The sequence below is a fragment of the Peromyscus leucopus genome, chromosome 4 (genome assembly GCF_004664715.2).
Source record: "Peromyscus leucopus breed LL Stock chromosome 4, UCI_PerLeu_2.1, whole genome shotgun sequence".
NCBI lineage: Eukaryota > Metazoa > Chordata > Mammalia > Rodentia > Cricetidae > Peromyscus > Peromyscus leucopus.
The window spans coordinates 118,113,734-118,133,416 of NC_051066.1; the positions used below are offsets into that span (position 1 = coordinate 118,113,734).

At 38.7% G+C, this 19,683-nt stretch overlaps 1 protein-coding gene across 1 annotated transcript in view; it reads left to right on the plus strand.

Moving 5' to 3' along the window:
- Positions 1–19,683, plus strand: part of Macrod2 (mono-ADP ribosylhydrolase 2) — a 1,962,999-nt gene that overhangs the window by 1,406,362 nt on the left and 536,954 nt on the right. Inside the window, exon 8 of the mRNA XM_028884439.2 lies at positions 14,419–14,492. Within this exon, the coding sequence (XP_028740272.1) occupies positions 14,419–14,492 (74 nt within the window). The remainder of the gene's footprint in view (positions 1–14,418; positions 14,493–19,683) is intronic.

Below are 19,683 nucleotides of genomic sequence, written 5' to 3' on the forward strand. Positions count from 1 at the left end.
AGAAAGGTATCCACACTTTAAGTAGTGGGAGTCTTGATTCCAGTGGGACAGTGTGGTGGCGTGTGCTTCCATGTCTCCCAAAACAGCTTGATTACACTGTTATGGACAGGATAGCAAACTGTCAGAATTTATTTATTTACTTGCTTGTTTGTTTGCTTTTAAATTTTCTATTCTTGCAAATTCCATTCCAAATTCTGTTCCTAGGTCAAATAGAGGGTTTGGGGGTAATGTTACAAAGGGAGGCTCTGGGTAGACTTTGCATGGTATATGGAGTTAATTGGCTCAAGAATGGCTTAATTATTCTTTGTATTGTGCTACGTTTGATTTTTATTTATGTTTCACAGAAAGAGCATGTTTGAAGTATTTATTTAAGATATTACATATTCATTTCTGCAATATGGTAAGCAGAAATGAAAGACAGACTGTCCTTTTCAATGTTAATCTGTTGTTTTTAACTCCAGAAATGACAAGCTGGCAGACTAAGTCCTATGTTACCCTAAGTAAGTCCTATTAGAGGAACATGCCCAAGGTTTAATGGAACATGGCTACATTTTATGTCAAGAAGACAAATTTAGTTTCAAACTTACTGGTAAAGGTAAAGCTATCAGGCAGTGGTCAATATTAGCAAACAAAAATTAAACTAGGTAATAGATTTTCCTATAAAGAAGTTAAAACCAGATTCACTGTATTTGTGCTGGAAACACCTTAAGTTTTTGACTATACTAGCAAATAGTCCAGAGATGCAGTAGAATCATGTCCTCATTGCTATTTCTCCCTATAGTGAACTGTGATGCAAGTAGCATTAGTTTAGCACTCTAGTCAGAAGGAAAATGTCCATATAATGGGCAATGTGGTGTGATGTGGATGGAAATACTGCAAACCCAACTGTTTCACCTCTTCTCTCTTTTGTTTCCAGTATTCTTGGTTTAACAACCCACTTGCTTCATATTGAGAAAGGCGATTATCTTAGCACCAAGTTATAGAAAACACCAGATGGCCTAAAGCTTTCTTTAATGTCTTTACATACAGTCAAAATATAGGTGCAATGGATATCATGACACACGAATACTTTTTTTTTTTACAGCTTTTTGAGACAGTGTCTTGTTATATAGCTTAAGCTGACCTTGAATATGGTCCACATGACCTTAATCTCCCAAATGTCAATTTACCACCATGCCTGATCACTAGTTTGTTATTTTAAACATTCATATGATTCTGGTGGGAATGTAAATTATCAGCTATTTTGAAAATCTCCTCAGCAAGACTGGTGATCAGAGTCTAACTGGCAAGAACAGCAGCTCCACTTCCCAGGAACAAACAATAATGTGCACCAAAATTTTGTATCATTCATCATAACCCCCAACTGGATCAGCCCAATTGTCCATTCATGCTAGATTAGTTTAACACATTGTTTTGTGTTCATATAGTGAAATGGGATATGACAATGCAATAGAATGAGCAATTGCTATATGCCAAAGCTGGGAGAAGTCACACAGGGGTAGTGATGAACGGAATGCAGACTTGACACAGATACATATTAATTTGTATTGATAGAAGTCAGAAAGCTGTTACCTCAAGACACAGATATGGACTCAGAAAAGGCAACTTTGTAAAGTGTTGGAAAGGATTTTCCTCTTGAGTTGAGTAATAATGTGTGTATATATGTAAATAAATGTATAAGAATTCAGCAAGTATTTTTTAACACAAAAGTAAGTAAAAATATAAAATCACTTACATATTGTATGAGCCAGCTTCCTGTGTTTACAACACACGATAACTTTAACAATCCATCCTCTCGAGAAGAGAACTAAACTTTAAAATGCCAGTAGAAGTAGAGATTCTCTCCACACCTGGGCACACACACCCATAACTCCCTGCATGACTGGCCCTAAATTATTAATGTCTTGTTCAGCCTCAGTGACCTCCTCCTTGGAAGAGATTTTCTATGTCATCTCATTCAGTGCTGTTCTGAAGCCTGGTTGCAGCCTCCTCTCTGGGTAGCCATATTTTGAGTCTGTGAAAAAAAGCCCCCTGATGAGAATATACTGTGACCTCAGGAGGCAAATCTTCCTGTCACTGGAAGCATATTCCCAGGCTAAAATCTTTCTTTGTATATTCATTCATCTTTCAACCAGGAACCATGTTTTCTTCTATGAAACATCTCAGTGTTATTTTTATTTTTCCTGGATGAAACAGATGTGTAGACACAATTACTTCAAGTACTTTTTCAGCATCCTCCACCCTGTGCTCACAAGGGTCAGTCTTTTCTGCCAAGAATACTAAAACTGTAAGCCTATACAGTTCACCCACTCATTCACCATCTATTCACTGACCATCTTGTGTGCACTACTTAAGTGTCAGGTATCCAATGAAACCAAAGACAGATGTGTTACCTGTTTTGTCCAGGAAGAATATACATCACAAATGTAGAATCACCTAGGCTAAAGCTCTAAGAGAAAGGCAAGTGGTGCTATGAAAACGTTAAATAGGGAACTGTGGTGGTTTGAAAAAGAATTACCTCCATATGCTCATATATTTGAATGCTTAATCACCAGGGAATCCTTTGAAAGGATTAGAAAGATTAGTAAGAGTAGGCTCATTGGAGGAAATGTATCACTGGAGGTGGTCCTTGAGGTTTTAGAAAGCTGATGCCAGGCCAGAATCTCTCTTTCTGTCTTCTGCTAGTGGATCAGAATGCAGCTCTTAGTTCCTTCTCCAGCTCCTACCTGCATGCTGCCATCTTCCTGACCACAATGACAATAGGATAAACCTCTGAAACTTTAAGCCAGCCCCTAATTAAATGCTTTCTTTCATATGAGTTGCCTTGGTCATGCTGCCTCTTCACAGCAATAGAACAATTACTAAGATAAATGGTAACTGAACAGAAGACAAATAAAACTGAACGTAAGGCAAAAAAGAAAGAAAGAAAGAAAGAAAGAAAGAAAGAAAGAAAGAAAGAAAGAAAGAAAGAAAGAAAGAAAGAAAGAAAGGAAGAAGGAAGGAAGGAAGGAAGGAAGGAAGGAAGGAAGGAAGGAAGGAAGAAGGAGGAAGGAAAGGAAGGAAAGAAAGAAAGAAAGAAAGAAAGAAAGAAAGAAAGAAAGAAAGAAAGAAAGAAAGAAAAGAAAGAAGAAGGGGGAGATGTCATTTGTCATTTCAGGAAAAAGGAAATCACCCTGTGAATGGCATAGAGGATGCTAGTGATGTAAACAGTAAAAATATTGACCAACCTAGAGATAGGGAGAGAATGTATTCAAATACACTGCAGGGAGACAACAGGTAAGTTCCCAGAGAGGGAACCATGTTGTGAGAGGTTAGGCATCTTACAATAGTTGTAAAGAAAGTCAATTGGTCTTATCTCATAAACCATGGGGTTCATATCAGTGGATAATGGGCATCCTATGGTCGTGCTGAGTAGTAAATTTGAAACTTAATCTATTCTTGAGACTAACCATTTGAGTAGGTGCCATTGGTAGCTGGGAATCAGAACTGGGTGTCTATATATGTAAGAACTAACAAACTTCAGTGCTCTTCATTCAATAAATGAAATTATCTAAATCTGGTAACTGTATGCAGAAGTCCGGTCTCCAAATACAACCTACTATGGAGGCAGAACCTGGAAAATGCTGAATACTTAAAACCTTATTCTTAGAGGGTTGAAATCTTCTGCTTAACACTTCATTTTTAATTAATCTCCCATTAATTATCCCATTCTCATCACTGTAGCATTTCTAACTTCTGTTGAATGGAAAATAATAGGTGATACATGATTATGAGAAGAACCAAACATTGTAGGTCCTCATTGTCTCCTTGCATGACTTCCTGGGGCTGTAAAACTTTTCATCAAAGAAATTGCATGTCCATTAACCTTATCAATAACCCTAAATCTAATTCTCATTCTACCTTGTGTCCTAAGAATACCCCTTCCTGCATTACATTCTCTTATTAATGTAAGATTAGGAGTTTTATTCATTTTAGCTACTTTTTGCCTGTAAGTTTACTCTTTTCTATGATCAGAAAGAGCATCAAACTCAAAAGATGCATTAATTGGAGCTCATTGGGCCATAGTTCAAACTCTTACATATATAGTTACATTAGCCATTATCCTCTTATCTACCTACTAATAATACATTTTCACTTTGTCCTCACTAATTAATGCCCAAGAAGATGTATGACCTGTTTCACCCATCTGACCCTTAGCCCTAATAAGAATCATTTCTACATTAGTAGAAACCTGGATACTTTTGACTTTAGAATAAGAATAAGAATGAGGGAATAAGAATGAGTTTAGGAGCTCATTGTTGAATACGTTGTAGTCTCTTTTTCATTGTCTTTTTTTTTCTCCTAGCAGAACACACTGTTATAATAAATACCATAATAGCAATCATTATCCTAGAACATTTCACAACCCCCACTCCCAGAATCCTCACGTTAAATCTTGTAGTGAAAACATGCCTTCTTTAACCACACTATACTTATTAATATGAGAATCACATTCTCTATTTTTATATGATCAACTTATATAGCTATTTAAAAATTACTCTTGGCACTATATATTTGACACATCTCTCTATCCATCACAAATTTCCCCTCATATATAAGATACATGCCTGATGACAGAATTACTTTGATACAGTAAATAATTGTGGTTTGAACACCCTTGTTCGTAAAACTATAGCTAGATCCCTGACTTGAAAATTAAAAATTTGTGTCCTACCATAGCCTACAATAAGTTCACTTAACTAAGGTATCAGATTCATATCCTCCAAAATGTCCATTTATGTCATCTCCATACTAATAAATCCTCTGGTATGTGCTACCATTATAGCCACCTTTCTTTTTTTCTTCAGCATCCTTGACCACCACATTCACTTACATTCAACAAGAATCAGATTAAAAATAAGTATACTAGGTATCATTCCAGTTATCACTCATAAACCTAGCCCACAGTCACCAGAAGAGGCAGCCAGACAACAGCATCAATATTTGTGTAATAGCCAAGATAATTAGTTCCTAAATTCAGAACAATGAATATTTAAAAATAGTATTTGTGGACTCATTAATATGGTAACATTAATTCTTCTGATGAAAAGGAAGCCTTTCTCCATTCCATTTCTGAATAACAACAGCTGTCCAAAGTATTTCCTTAATGGCAAGGTTGTTTATTAGGACAAAAATTTATACCTGTCACTGTTTTATCACAATTTCATTGTGTACTGACTGTTCTCTAACTTTCATCTCTTCAATTTCATCCATTCTAATTGGCAGTTGAATGTGTCCAATCCAAACTCAAATACAAAAATTCTAGCCTACCTATCTGTTGCTCACATAGGGTAGTAGCCACAATCACATCACCCCATCACCATATTTCATCTGTTAAGTTGTACCTTACTAACCATCTCAATATTCTTAACTCTTTTTTATTAATTCTAAGGTTTCAAAATCATCACTTACCCATCTCTAAAACAAAACTCCTTTAATGGTTTTAAACACTCTACCAGTTCTTTAGGACACCTTCCCCCAAGAAATAACTAAAAACAATGTGGGCGGCCGGGCGGTGGTGGCGCACGCCTTTAATCCCAGCACTTGGGAGGCAGAGGCAGGCGGATCTCTGTGAGTTCGAGGCCAGCCTGGGCTACCAAGTGAGTTCCAGGAAAGGCGCAAAGCTACACAGAGAAACCCTGTCTCGAAAAACCAAAAAAAAAAAAAAAAAAAAAAAAAAAAAAAAAAAAAATGTGGGCATACTTGTTAGGAACTGGCAGTGTCGTTTTGAGAGAACTAGAACTTATGGTGGTATTCTATTTGTACTGAAATGTGATTTTAATTATATGTTAATAAATAAAGTTGCCCGGGGGTCAGAGCTATTAGAGCCATAGAAAGAGCGTGGCAGTGGCGGCGCATGCCTTTAATCCCATAAATCTCTTTGTGTTCAGGGATACAGCCAGCATTAGAGACATATGCCTTTAAGACCTAGAGGGTTGTACTTACAGGCAGTGACGAGGCAGTCATGTGTTTGGGTTTACAACCAATGAGAAGGCAGAACAGAAAGATTATTTAAAGATATACACACAGGAAATAGATCTCTTTCGGAGAGCTAGGACCACTGCAGGAGGAAGGGTGAGATTTTAGCTCTGAGCTCTGACCTCTTGGCTTTCTCTTTTACATTGGTTCTGTGTTTCTTATTTAATAAGACGGTTGATTACATCTACAAGAACTGGTCACCTGAATGACTATCTTTGTAAAGCTTCAGGAAGACAAGATGCCCTGGATGAAGCAGGTCCAGATAGAATCCTGGTGGGGTGAATAGACTTTGGTTTTATAGTACTAATGGTTTTATGATTGGTTATGCTTTTCTGCTTGGTCTTTAAGAGCAGGTAGCTGACCCCAAATTAACCTTTTTCTCTTTTGCTGATTAGTTCAGGTGGCCCATGAACTTAGTAGGATCCCTGGGCTCCTTTAATTGTCCTTTTCCAGGTGCTCCATCTGTTTGGATGATTCCAGGTCTTGCTGACCATGTGGCTTCGAACCGCGGATGCTTTTCCCTGATTCCCCCACTGTATAGAATATGCCACTGGCTCTAGCAACATCCCAACATCCCTCTGATAAAAAAAGACAGGCAACTTCCTGGAGCTGCAGCCCTCTTTAGAGCAATCCCATCATGCCTTGGGACCTGATGAACTTTGGAGTGCCATTAACTAAGTACTGTCTATCCTTCCAGTCAATTTATCCTCATTAGTCTAGACCTCTAATCTTTGGTTGCCAAACACCAGGACAATTTCAATAGTTTGAAAGAGGAAGTAATCATTTTTTAGTTTTAACTTTAGTGTAACTTTTCAACAAAACTTAGACAAAACAATTGCATTTTTAAATAGGTCTTTGTGAAAATTGCAGCTTTAGGTACTTAAAAACTTGATAAATTTAGCAGAAAATAAAATTACTTTGATAAAGCATAAACTTAGTATCTTTAAAGCCAGTTCTAGTGATGTTTGTAAGAGCAAATCAATATCTTAAGGGCATCGGTGTCAGTGAAATGACATGTACACATTTTCATACACACACACACACACACACACACACACACACACACAATCACATGTATGTGTATACACATCTGCATGCATACACACTCACATGTATATGTACACAAACACTAAATAAATAAACAAATAAAAATTGTAAATAAACCTTCAGAGTACCTTGGTTTTAAACTGAGGACTAGTTTTTGGTTTTGTCTCAGTGTACTGAATTTTGATGTTAGAACTTTAACGACCTTTAGACATTTTTATATTTTCCTTCTTTGATATTATGAGACATAGTGGCATTACCAACAAATGGGCTAAGCTGTTATGAAAGTTGCATTTAAATTACACTTATGACACAGAGTAACAAACTTAAGATACATGTTCAAGGTTAAACTAAAAGACTACTGTTTGCTATTGGTTTTAAGCAGTCCTTATTGCTGGTAAGGTTTTTTAAAGGCTCTTCTGCATATATTTTGGTCTCACCAGAGTATGATAATTACAGAATATTGTGTGTCAGCAAGAGATGGCTGTAATATAAAGGGTTTAATTATCTTGTATGAGAAAGGGAGAGAAAGTATGCAAGGAAACAAAACAAGTTATGTGTTAACTGTGCAGTTGTTCTGTTTCTATGAAGAACTGGTGGGCAGTTTCTTTCCAGGAGAATTAATGGGGGAGGAATGAGGAGAGGAACAATGGGTGAAAAAAAAAATCAAAATGGGGAAGCATGAGGTGGGGATAGAATATGGGGTCTTCTGATGGCAGGTTGGACCCAGAAATTTGTAAAGGTCATGACAAAACAGGCCAAGCTATGCAATGGAGCCCTGGCTTGGAATGTCATGCAGAAATTAGTGTTCTTGCTCCAGGCATTGAATAAAGGTAAATTGTTGAACAAACAAAAACAACAAACAAACAAAACAACCTATTTCTCGGATTCTGAAAGTTGGAAGTAGATTCTTAAGGATACATTCCAGAAGTAATAGAAAGTGCCAGACACTGTGTGGGTTTACAGAGATGCATCATCTACCCAGTAAGTGACGGAGCTCAGGTTTGTCTGTAAGGGACCTGGGCAATCCTAACATGGGCCAAGCTTAAGAACAGAGAGAGGAGCTCAGGCCCACAAAAGTGAGACCCGATTTCCCTCTGGAGCCACCTTGATTGCAGATACAGAATATCCAGCATGTAGTTAGATCTCTAGGAAGACTGCAACTGAAACTTAGCCACAAACTGGTTGCTCTGCCACAGGGAAGGACTTACTTTCATGTAGAAGCAAAAGCCTGGCCAATTAGAAGTTTCTCAGATTAGGAAGTCTGACCTCATGAATACCAGACACATGCTTTCCTCCCACTCTGAGAAGCCCACGATGATAAGTACCCCCACATAAGAAAGACTGGCAGGGACAGAAATGGTTGCCACAAGTGGCGGGCATGCAAATACCAGAGATAAAGAGATCAGAAAGTCCAGTGCAGAGATGTGGCAGAGCAGGGCAATAAGGTGGATGGAGTTGGCATTACAAGTCAGGTGGGAAGTGACAGCTGTGGGTGACATATCTTTACATACTTTGCTCCCACCCACATTGTCTTTTGTGTTGTCTCCACCCAAATTATGAAAGTGCCAGGCTGGAACCACTGGGACTATTTGCTCATCTCAGAGAACAGCAGCATAGGTAGTCTTCCCCGCCTCCTCCCAAGGCAGTGCTGCTGTTTCCTGTTTGGTCAAGGGCCTCAGCATGAACCCACCTGGTAGGCAGATGAGGGTTAAGGCCCAGTGATGACAGTCTATTCCCATCTTTATCACAAGCACCAACTTGGCCCAACAGCCTCTAGAAACTTGGCACTTGTCTGCCCACCTCCCCACTCCCCCACCCTGCTCCATTTGAATCAAATCTTGTTCTGGCTTCCTTGGGAACTGTTTGGAGGGAATGAAAAGGAGCTAGACACTGTGTAGAGGGCAGAGAGAGTGTTACTGTCATAAGAACTCTTAATAAAGAGTTTGTATGTGCATACCATATCCTGTCCCTTTCCCTGTGGGTAGGAAGCCTGGGAGAGAATGTAAAAGAAGAAATAATAGAGACCTGAGACCCTTTACTTCCATAGGGAGACAGAGCAGGGAAGCAAGGAAGAAGACAGAAAATTAAAGCTTAGAGACTTTTAACCAAAGGAATCTTAACCAAAGCGAAGTCACTGGAATTTAAGCAAATGAGTACTTTTACAGACTTGGGGATAGAGGTTCACATTTACAGGTTAAAGACTTCAGGAAAAAAAGAAAAACAAAATGAAAAGAAGTCAGGAATAGCAGTTAGAGAAAAGCCAAAGGAAGTGAGAGCCTACCCAACTGTAGAATGTGGTCACCCTTGTCCTCCAGGGGTACTCCTTTAACCTCTTTAGGTGGGCTACCTACTTGCCATGTGAAGTGGCATGGGCAAGGCCAGTGCAACCTGCTATAAAAGAATATAACAAAGCACAGGCATAGAGAAGAGTTATTGGGTGGGCCATTAAGATGGCTTGGTGGGTACAAGTACTTGAGGCCAAGCCCGATAGTTCAAGTCCAATCCCCTAAACCACATGGTGGAGACAAGTGGCTCCTGAAAGTTGTCCTCTGACATCAGGATGTGCGCTGTATCATGCATGTGCACTCACACATAAATGGAGAGAGATACAGAAATAAAGAAACAGATGCACAGGAACAGAAACACACAAAGAAATTATTGAAGTACACTGTCAGAATGCAGTAGATGAGTTCCTAGAGAGGCTGTCATGGCTAAAAAGGGTTGAAGTGTTTTGTAATAGTTGAATAGGAAGTTACTTACTTCTTATTTTGTGGGCTACTTGGGCAGGGTCAATATTTGAATAGATGGCTTGGCATCTTACTTTCTTCTTGAGCAGTAAAGTTTATAGCCTACGTTGTTTTTCTCAAGACTGGCCATTTGTACAAGGGCCGTAGCTCATTAGAAGTCAGGCTGTAGAGGAGTGCGTAATATATCCTAAGTCACAACGGTCTGAGCTCCATATAGTCAGGCCTACTTGTGAAAATATGGGAGTTTTGTTCATAATTCTTTGTCTTTTATCTTTACACAAATTACATGAGCATGTAAAGGAACACAGTAAAAAGCACCCAGTAAGGTTTGAGTTAAGGGGGAAAAGAAAGTAGCACTATAGCAAGAGATGAGCCTTAAGAAACAGAAAGTTGTTCAGAACACTCCAGGAGTGTTGATGCTGATTGATGGGGACCAGCATGAGTAGAGAGGAGGCATCAAATGCTTGTGAAGGGGCATGGTTTAGAAAGCAGCCAAGACAGCTAAATAGGAAACAGGCTTTAGACATTTCACTCCCTAACCTGAGATTGAAAATGTTACATCGAGGTCCAATGTGTGACCTAAGGAGGAGGCATCTGGAGTGGAATGGAGGAGGTTGGTTTTGAAGATGAACAGGTCAAGTACATGGCAACTGGGTATTTGGTGGGTCATGGTCTTGGGTGTTGACATCAGCCAGAGATACAGAGACCCCGAGATCATGATGAAAACCATAACTCTATACTAGAGGCTTTGATGTATGTGAGAGAGTGACCAAGAGGTCAGGGATAATTGAGAACTTACCGTGGTTGCCATGGTTCTATAAGAGCTTGTCTAATTTCATCTGTGGGGAATTATGTCTTCTAAAGGTGAGCATTAATGCAGATGGCCATTGCCATTGAATGTGATGACAGTATTTATTAGATAACCATAACCCTATAATTTATTCTTTTGAGTAATTATTAAATATACCTTAAAGTTGGAGAAGAATTTCTTGAGAAGAGATAAGCAGAGAAAAAATAAGACAAGTCTGAAAAGGGCACCTGAGGCCACTAGAAGGGTAATGCAGACAGAGGTGCTCATGACACTGTTAAGCTGTGGCACCAACAAAGACTGCATTGCTGTTTCCAGAGGTGGCACATGGGACAGTCTGTCTGAGCCCAGGGAATTGAGTAGGTTGGAGAAGCCATGAAAAGACGGAAGCGGTACAACTAAGAGTCAAGTATAGCTGTTCATTTGAGGAGCAGTCAGACCTCACCTGAGATTAGTGTGAAAGGGGAGCAAGGAAATAGAGTTCATCCTCCAGATGGACACACTCTGCAGGCTACAGTCCCAGCAGAGAAAGTGGAAACACACAGCAGTGGCTCCAAGAAGGCGCTGCCATAGCCAGCAAGCCATGGGGAAGACAGGCTGTGGTCTTGTGCTGGAGCATGCCAAGGGAAGTGTGGTTACAGATGCGAGTGGTCAACTCAGGGAAAGGAGGACCGAACAAGGCTCTGCAGTTAACTCCAGAGTGACAAATGCACACCCTACTTCCTTTTTGCAGCCCCATATACTCACCCTGCTTTTTTTTTTTTTTAATCTCCCTTTTACTTTCCCTGTCTACTTCATTAGTTCCTTGACACTGGTGGTTTACTTCTTGGGACAGTGTTTCCCCAATGGTTTCTCTGCATTCCTATCCCTAAAGCCTCTGTCATTTCTTGCCTGTTCCCCTTTATCTGTGTTTTTCCTCCCTATTCTACTCATCTTGCTCTTTTGTGGTTGCATATTTACTCATTTATTTTCTTTCCTAGACTTCAGGCTTTTACTGGACAAGATCTTGTTAAAAAGCATCTAGATAGCAACTCGTTTTTCTTTCAAGGATAGTTTCTTTAATAGAATAACTATTTTTTTAATTAACAGCTTCTTTTATTTTAATTTTAAAGGTCTTATATTACAAGGCATTCATTTAAAAAAGGGAACCCTAGTGTTACAGAGTAATTTACAAGTGCATAAAAACATTGTGGCATTTTTCATATCACAGAGGTTCCCACTTTTTTGTAAATTAAAGTACATGGATCTTGGCCCTCTCATTTGTCTCCACGTTCATTATGTAATCTCTAGCAAAGCCCATAGAAAACCTAATCAAAAAAAGCAATATGTGTGGTATTGTATTCCCCCAAATATTGTGCATGCTAATAAACTTATCTGGGGTCAGAGACAGAGCAGGCACAATATTAAACATAAAGGATAGGCAGTGGTAGCACACGCCTTTAATTCTAGCATTCCAGAGGCAGAAATCCATGTGTTCAAGGATACAGACAGGCATGGTGACTCATCACGTCTTTAATCCCAGAAAGCAAGCCTTTAATACCAGGGAGTGGTGGTAGAAAGCAGAAAGGTATATAAGGCGTGAGAACCAGAAACTAGAAGCATTTTGGCTGGTTAAGCATTTGGTCTGGTTAAGCATTCAGGCTTTTGAGCAGCAAGTCAGCTGAGACCCATTCTGGATGAGGACTCAGAGGCCTCCAGTCTGAGGAAACAAGACCAGCTGTGGATCCGGCGAGGTGAGGTAGCTGTGGCTTGTTCTGTATCTCTGATCTTCCAGCTTCACCCCAATACATGGCTCACAGGTTTGATTTTATTAATAAAAACTTTTTAAGATTCATGCTACAAATATGTGCTTTTGAATGCTTGCAAATGAGGGCCCTACAATGGTTGGTCAACTTTTCTGCCCATTCTCTGAAGGCTACGAGATCAAGTCATTAGCCTAAACACTGCCATGTGTATTTGCCACCAGAGGATCTCTGCACATAGCAATGTCTCTCTTTCTTTGCCAGATCAGACAATGCCATAAGAGACTCTGAATAGAAGGCATCTCACAGACAGTGTAGCACTTGACACTCAAACTGGTTAAAGTAGAATGTAGGAAGAAGGCTAGGTGTAAGAACTTGTGAATGACAAGTATTTTGTTGACATGTCTAAAAAGTAAAAAGGAACCTGAGAAGAAGTGGTCCAACAGAAGAGGCCACAGAAGAAGGTGTATTAGAAAGTTCAGGAGGAGAATCAGCCGATGGTACTAGGACGCAGACAGGACAGGAGCTTTGGGATGAGCATTGGTGGGTACAGAGTGTCTTTAGGGATCATTAAAGTACGCTAGGGACTGTGATGACTATGCAGCTTTATAAACACATTAACAACCTCTCAACTGTGTACTTGTAGATAATTTTTAAACACTGAAAAAATAGAGAAAACAAGAGATACTGGACAATGGAAATGCAGAAAGTTATATCTAGTAGGAAAGAGATTGATACTTGGTGATGAAGAAACCAGTATAGAGTTTAAAATGTGTTTCAATAAAATAGTCCCTCCTGTCTCCTCCTCATCAGCATCAGGGAAATCTGTGTCTGTAGGTTAGTCCTTCTTCTACTTTTGTTGGCAAATTGTGTAATGATTCTGATGGTCTAGGGATGTGTTCAGGTCACATTAACTAAAAAGCCATGCTGGCATGCTTTTGACATTCTGAACATGTGTGTTCATGCTGAGATGACACATAACTCTGCCACTTCTGCTGCTGTGGCAAAGTCAAACCACACCAGAAGGTCAGTTTAGTTGATGTGATTTTCATCCAAGACATCTTCTCTAGTGTCCCCAAGTAGAGCTGCAATCACCACCATTGACTACTGATAAGTGATTCTTTCCTATAGCTATTTGGCATGTTATCTTCCTTGCCTTGTGGCAGTTCCTGATAGAACATTGCCCTAATGGTTCCACACCAACCATGTGTTTTCTCTGAGCCACATTTACCAGGTTTTAAAGCTAAAGAGATATTGCCAACACAAAAGAAACTCAATGATGATTTTGGAGGTTTTCTTTCTTCTTTTTTATTTTCTCTCATTTCATAGTGCTTTGTCTAGACATTGTTTTATTTCTCCTTTTTTCCCCTTTATATAAGGTCTTTCATTTATATATTGTGGTTTCCAATTTTTGTACTTTTGTAGGATTTCTGTGGTTACCAATGTGTGTCTCTGTGTCTATATGTGTTTCTTGTGCTTTTTTCTTTGGGTCTTTATTTTTATGTTCATTTTTTTCCTTTTTTTGTTTTTATATTATCCTGTTATATTGCTATTTTTAGGTGCCCGTTTGTTTTTTAATGGGAGATAGTAAGCAAGAAAGGATGTGGACTTGGGGGGTGAAGTGGATCTTGGAGGAGTTCAGGGGGATGTAATCAGAATACATTGTATGAAAAAAATCTATTTTCAACTTAAAAAAAAAAGCTGAGGCAAATAGTAAACTTTGATCTGAGCACTACTGAGAAGAATAAAGTACATTATAAGCTAGCTATTAAGTATATGTGAATACTTCAATTGATGTCTTTAATAAATCATTTATTTATTTATTTATTTATTTATTTATTTATTTATTTATGTAACTGGTACAGAGCTAGTATTATTCATACCATGTCACTGATTGAAAGTTTCACATCCATGTAAAATTTATTACCACCAGCCTTTTTTGATTTACTTGTTGAATGGAATACTATGTAATGAGATTAATACATTCTTCAACCTTGGTTGACTTCTGCATCCCTTCCTTGTTCTAATCATTTGCTTTCTTATGCTCTTCATTTAGGTTTTCCAAATGAGCCTGCTGCAGTCATTGCCCTAGATACGATTAAGGAATGGCTGGCCAAGAATCACCAGGAGGTAAGATGACCTTCGCAATGAACATTCCAGACAATGCAATTTGATCCTTTGTTAAAGCACCAGCAGATAAACTGCATCAATATAAATCAGACATGGTTCTTATGCCGTGCCGTCCAACTTTTCTTCACTTGGGGTTATATACGATTAAATATTTTCCTGTAATCATTTGGCTGAGGTAGATATAATGACTGGTTCAGTGGAGATGATGAGCTGGGAGAGCAGATTCGTTGCCCCTCCCTCTCTCTCTTCTTTGTTTTTCGGGCAGTATGGGTTGTGTGTGAGCAGGATTTTGGAATGGATTTGCTGATGATTCTTCATTCTTCCTGTGCTGCTTTCCTTAGACAACCTGCTTTGTCTTTGTTGTCAGGGGACTGTGCTATAAAGCAATGTCTGTTAATAGGCTCCATCTTTATTTATAACTTGGATCTTTCCTGATTTGACTTCTAGGTATGGGACTGCCATAAGATTATATAATTGTTAATTAGAGTGTTATAGCCAGGATTTTTTTTAACATGAAATGAAATGCTTTCATCTCCATTTCTACTCATTTATTAATGTCTATGGAATATGCTGAGACATGTTGAGTGATAAGCAAGAGAATTACATTCTTCCTAAAACAGGAAACTATACACTCCACGTGTTTGTCGATTCACCCATCGAAACAGCAAGGAGTTTCAGGCAACGCCTTATGTGCTTTCCTCTGGTTCTTATTTCCTTCTTTTGATAGTAATTTAATTATTATAGTGAGTTTTGCTTCCATTGTAAATTTAGCTTTCCCTTTGGGAAGGAGACAGAATATTTAGAAATGGCTGAGTATGGAAAGTGGGCTCTGAAAGTTTCCTATTGAGAATCAGCTTTGTTCTTCTGAGTCTGTAAAGAAACAGCAGTGTCATTTTCTAGTTACTACAGTTTCAACATTCCTTAACCAGATATAAATATTCTTAACCTCTAGTAGGAGTAAAAAGCCACATGGCCAAATATGTACATTTTGTTGTCTGCCTTTCCCTCCCCACAAATTTGAAATGTGTGTGTGCTGTAACTTCAACTTAGACAATACTTGCCTCAAAAAGGAAAAGAAAGACAAGAGACTACTATATCCAGACTGTAAAAATGTCTTAAATCCACAGCAGGCTTTTGGGGGCATTTAGAGTATGTAATTCCACCATCACCCTCTTCTAGCAACAAAAAGCTAGACAAGATGCTCAAGTGTGGAAAGTTACATGGATTGGTTTCAGGTCTCACAGCCATTCCTCACTTCAATGTCACTGAAGCCTGAGTAAGAAGCTGAGTTCCTTTGAAGGCACTTACTGCCCACATATGTCTTTGTCATAGAAAATGCTTCTTACAATGATATCTTTTTTTTTTCAAAAAAAAAATATAATATGCCTTGTGATTGGAAGCTGATAACACTGAACATATACTTGTGACTTACCATCCTTTTTGTTGAACAATAAATCTAGAATATGTAGACTGAAGAAAGTTCATGTTTATCACCTTGGCCCATGATACAAGTGCCCATAAACACCTCCCACTGAGGAGCTTATGATGAAGAGTAAAGCATACTACTCATTTGTATAGCTTATTGACAAATTGTAGTGGCACATTAATCCCAGTTAAGCTATTTAAAGTGTTACTTCCTGAAAAAAATTTCTTAGTGTCTCCTACTGAATTCTCTTGCCTGGTCTCTCTTTGAGCCTATTGTAGTCAGACTTTCTTGACCCACCAGCCCCCAAATAATGTCATGGAAACTTCTTATTAATTATGAAAGCTTGGCCTTAGCTTAGGCTTTTTCCAAATCTACTTTTATAACTTAAATTAACCTGTTTTTATTAATCTATGTTCTGCCATGTGGCTTTTACCTCTCTCCCATTCTGTACATCTAACTTGTTCCATGTCTCACTAGTGTCTTTCTGCCTCTCCTCTTCTCAGATTTCCTCTCTCCCCCCAAGAAGTCCCATCTATTCTCTCCTGCCTAGCTATTGGCCATTTGTCTTTTTATTAAACCTGTCAGAAGGTGCCTTTGTTAGAGATACATCTCTACAGTGTATAAAAATATTATCCCACAAAAGCCTGTTTCTTGCTTTCATATCCTTTCTATGTATATATCTTAGGCATTGTAGAAAATTTAGGACATTTTGATTGGGTAACACATTAGTCATGGCAACATTAAATATATCTTGTGTTGATTACCTTTTAAGAACTCCTTGTTTTAATATGTAACTAAAGAATGTTAGCTAGTAAATTTGGATGCATCAGGTTTTACTGAATAAATAAATTATAAGTGGACTTCTGTATATGTGTGACAGTTATGTAGCTCATCTTCTTGTGGGACTCCTAACAGTGGCAGCAAGGACTGCTTCTGACTTTTTTGCCTGCTTTTGGAACCATATTCCTCATACTGAATTGCCTTGCCCAGTCTTAATACAAGGTGAAGTGCTTAGTCTTACTGTAAGTTGATATGCCAAGTTTTGTCGATATCCATGGGAGGCCTGCCCTTTTCTGAAAAGAAAGGAGGAGTAGATGGGGGTGAGACATTAGAGGGGACTGGAAGGAGAGGAAGGAGGGGAAACTTCAGTAGGGATATAAAATAAATAAATATTAAAAAACGTTAAATGATGATAAATAAAAGCTATGCAAACTGATTATTTAATAGTATTTTGATTTAAGATTTGTTTTGCTTAACCAAACAAACTAGGTTAAAGATCTGTGAACAAATATTGCTTCCAATTCACTTGTCTTTTTGTTGCAGTGTTGTTTTGACACCGTGATTGTTTCAGTGAGTTATTCATAAATTCATTCATTTGATAAATATTTACTGAACTCCACTAAGCAATAGGCACATTTCAACCAGGAACAAAGTACTAACCACAAACAAATAATCCCTGTCTTTTGAATTCATAGCCTGTGAAAAGAGAAACAGATTAAGTAAATAAAGAAATAAGACAGTCTAAAGAATTCTTTGCAAAATCAAGCATCATAACTACAAAATGGATTATGAGGAGATGTGGTTTTAGAAGCCACTGAGGCTATTCCAAGGCTATAAATTTGGAAGGAAGATTTTTATAATGAGAGGGAGTAATCTAAGCTCCACAGAGCTCTTGAAGTAAAATATTCCATGAGGGGGGGAACAAGACGGTGAAAACAGAGGAAGGCGGGAGAGAACTGCTCTGGAGCAGGGGGAAGGGGGTGTAATGACTGCTGAAGGAGAATGGCAGGAATGCTGGCAGAAGGTGACTAATAGGCGCTGTGTTTAACAGAAAGACTTGACATACTCCTAGTTCAGTGTAGTGTTCCTCAAGAGTTTGGGATGAAAGAGTAACATGAACTATATGATCTTTAAACAGTAAATATTGCTGCTCTTTGGAAACTATCCTTTAGAAATATCAGAGAAGGATGAGGGAGGTCAACTGAGAGACCCTTGCAGAAACTCCAGGTAAAACATGGGGAGTTTAGGATAGCAATGATAGTATAAAAGGAAGTAGCAAGGATGGAGTTTAAGATACACTTTAAAGTTGAAGTTTTTGAAGATTGTTTTCAGTGAGTTGTCTGACTTATTCCACAGTGACAAATCATCCCCAAGTGTCAGTGTTATAAAACAAGAATAGTTTATTTGTTGTTCACTTTATTTGTACATCTTGAGTCATCAGAGGACATTGGATTCATTGGAAACCCAGGCTGACAAAATAGTCACCTCATCATAGGAAATGCATAAACAAAGGAATTCTGCACTTAACTTTTCCTCATATTTTCCCCCAGTTCCAGGGAATAAGAAAATAAAGTTCTTACATAATAGGAAAACTTGAATATCAGCAAAAAATGGTGATGTCTATTATAAAGGGGGATCCAATATGGTGGCCAATGTAGAATTGAACAAATGCAGAGGAGTCAGGAATGAGAACTAAATATTTGGTCTATGCTCCCAAGTAAACTTTCTATGTTCTCACTGAGATGAAGAGAAACATTACAAGACCTATTTACATGAAAGTATAAAGAAAGTGAGAATGATATTACAGATAATCAAATACAAGCTTATTTTAGATATCCAACCAGTTTTTCAATATAAAATCTGTTTATTCATGCCTACAGCTCAATATAAAACCAAGGGAGACGAGGTGAAAAGGCTGTGCAGTCAGTTTGAGATGGCTTGAAAGAAACGCTCCAGCTTAGGTAGAGGAGAATTACCTTAGAAATGAACTATAGTGTATGAGAAGGAAGTCTTAACAATTCAATGCCAGGCCCGGGGCAGGTTTGGAAGGTGACCGGAATCTCAAACCACACACACACAGTGAGAAGCATGGCAGTGTGTTTTGTCCTCCTCTTTCCAGTATTTCCCTAGTTACTGTTACTTTATGATCATATTACCATTATTATTGTTGTTCACCTAAGTTGCCACATGGCCCCAGACTGATCCTGTCTGTCCACTCACAGGTTGGTCAGTTCTGGATGAGGCAAGGCCAGCCTTGAGCTTGGTGGGAAGATGCATGCACTGGGACTCTTGTCTGATCAAATCACTGAAATTTTCCTTAAAAGGGGGTATATGGATAACATGATGTGGTTCTTCCCTCCGTGGCCGCTCTTCCCTTTTCCACAAGAGCATATAATTCAGTGGTGACTTCTCTTAGACTCAGCTGTCACACAATAAATGACTGATGTTGGCACATGGTGAGTGAACTTTCACAGTTGGCCATTTACTAACCCTCTTATTTCTGAACCTTTAGGGTGGATACTTTTCTGAACACAGTCGTCAGTTGGATTCTATGTAATTTCACAAACCACTAGCCGCTGCCCTGGAATAGCACTCCCATACCCAGAGGGTCCCAACTGGAGTCCTTTAGTCCATGTTCTGACCCCATCACCCATTAGCTTAGTTTTTTCCACATCTGAACTATAAAGGAATGGATTTCAGGACAGGCTTATAAGTACCATAGAACGTGCAGAAGGGACCCTGGCTGAACAAACTGTACAGTTGAGGGTGAGATGAAGCAGCATTTATAAAAAAACAAATAAACAAAAACACACAAAACCAAGCAACCACCAAAAACAACAATAAGAAAAACCCCCAAACAGAAGGGAGAATCAGATACAAAAATGTAGTGAGAGAACTGAAAACTAGAAAACTTAAAAGAACCAAAAGAAATTTTCTACTGTAAGAGCTGAGTTTTTGCTGTGAGAAGACCAGCCAGAAGCATCA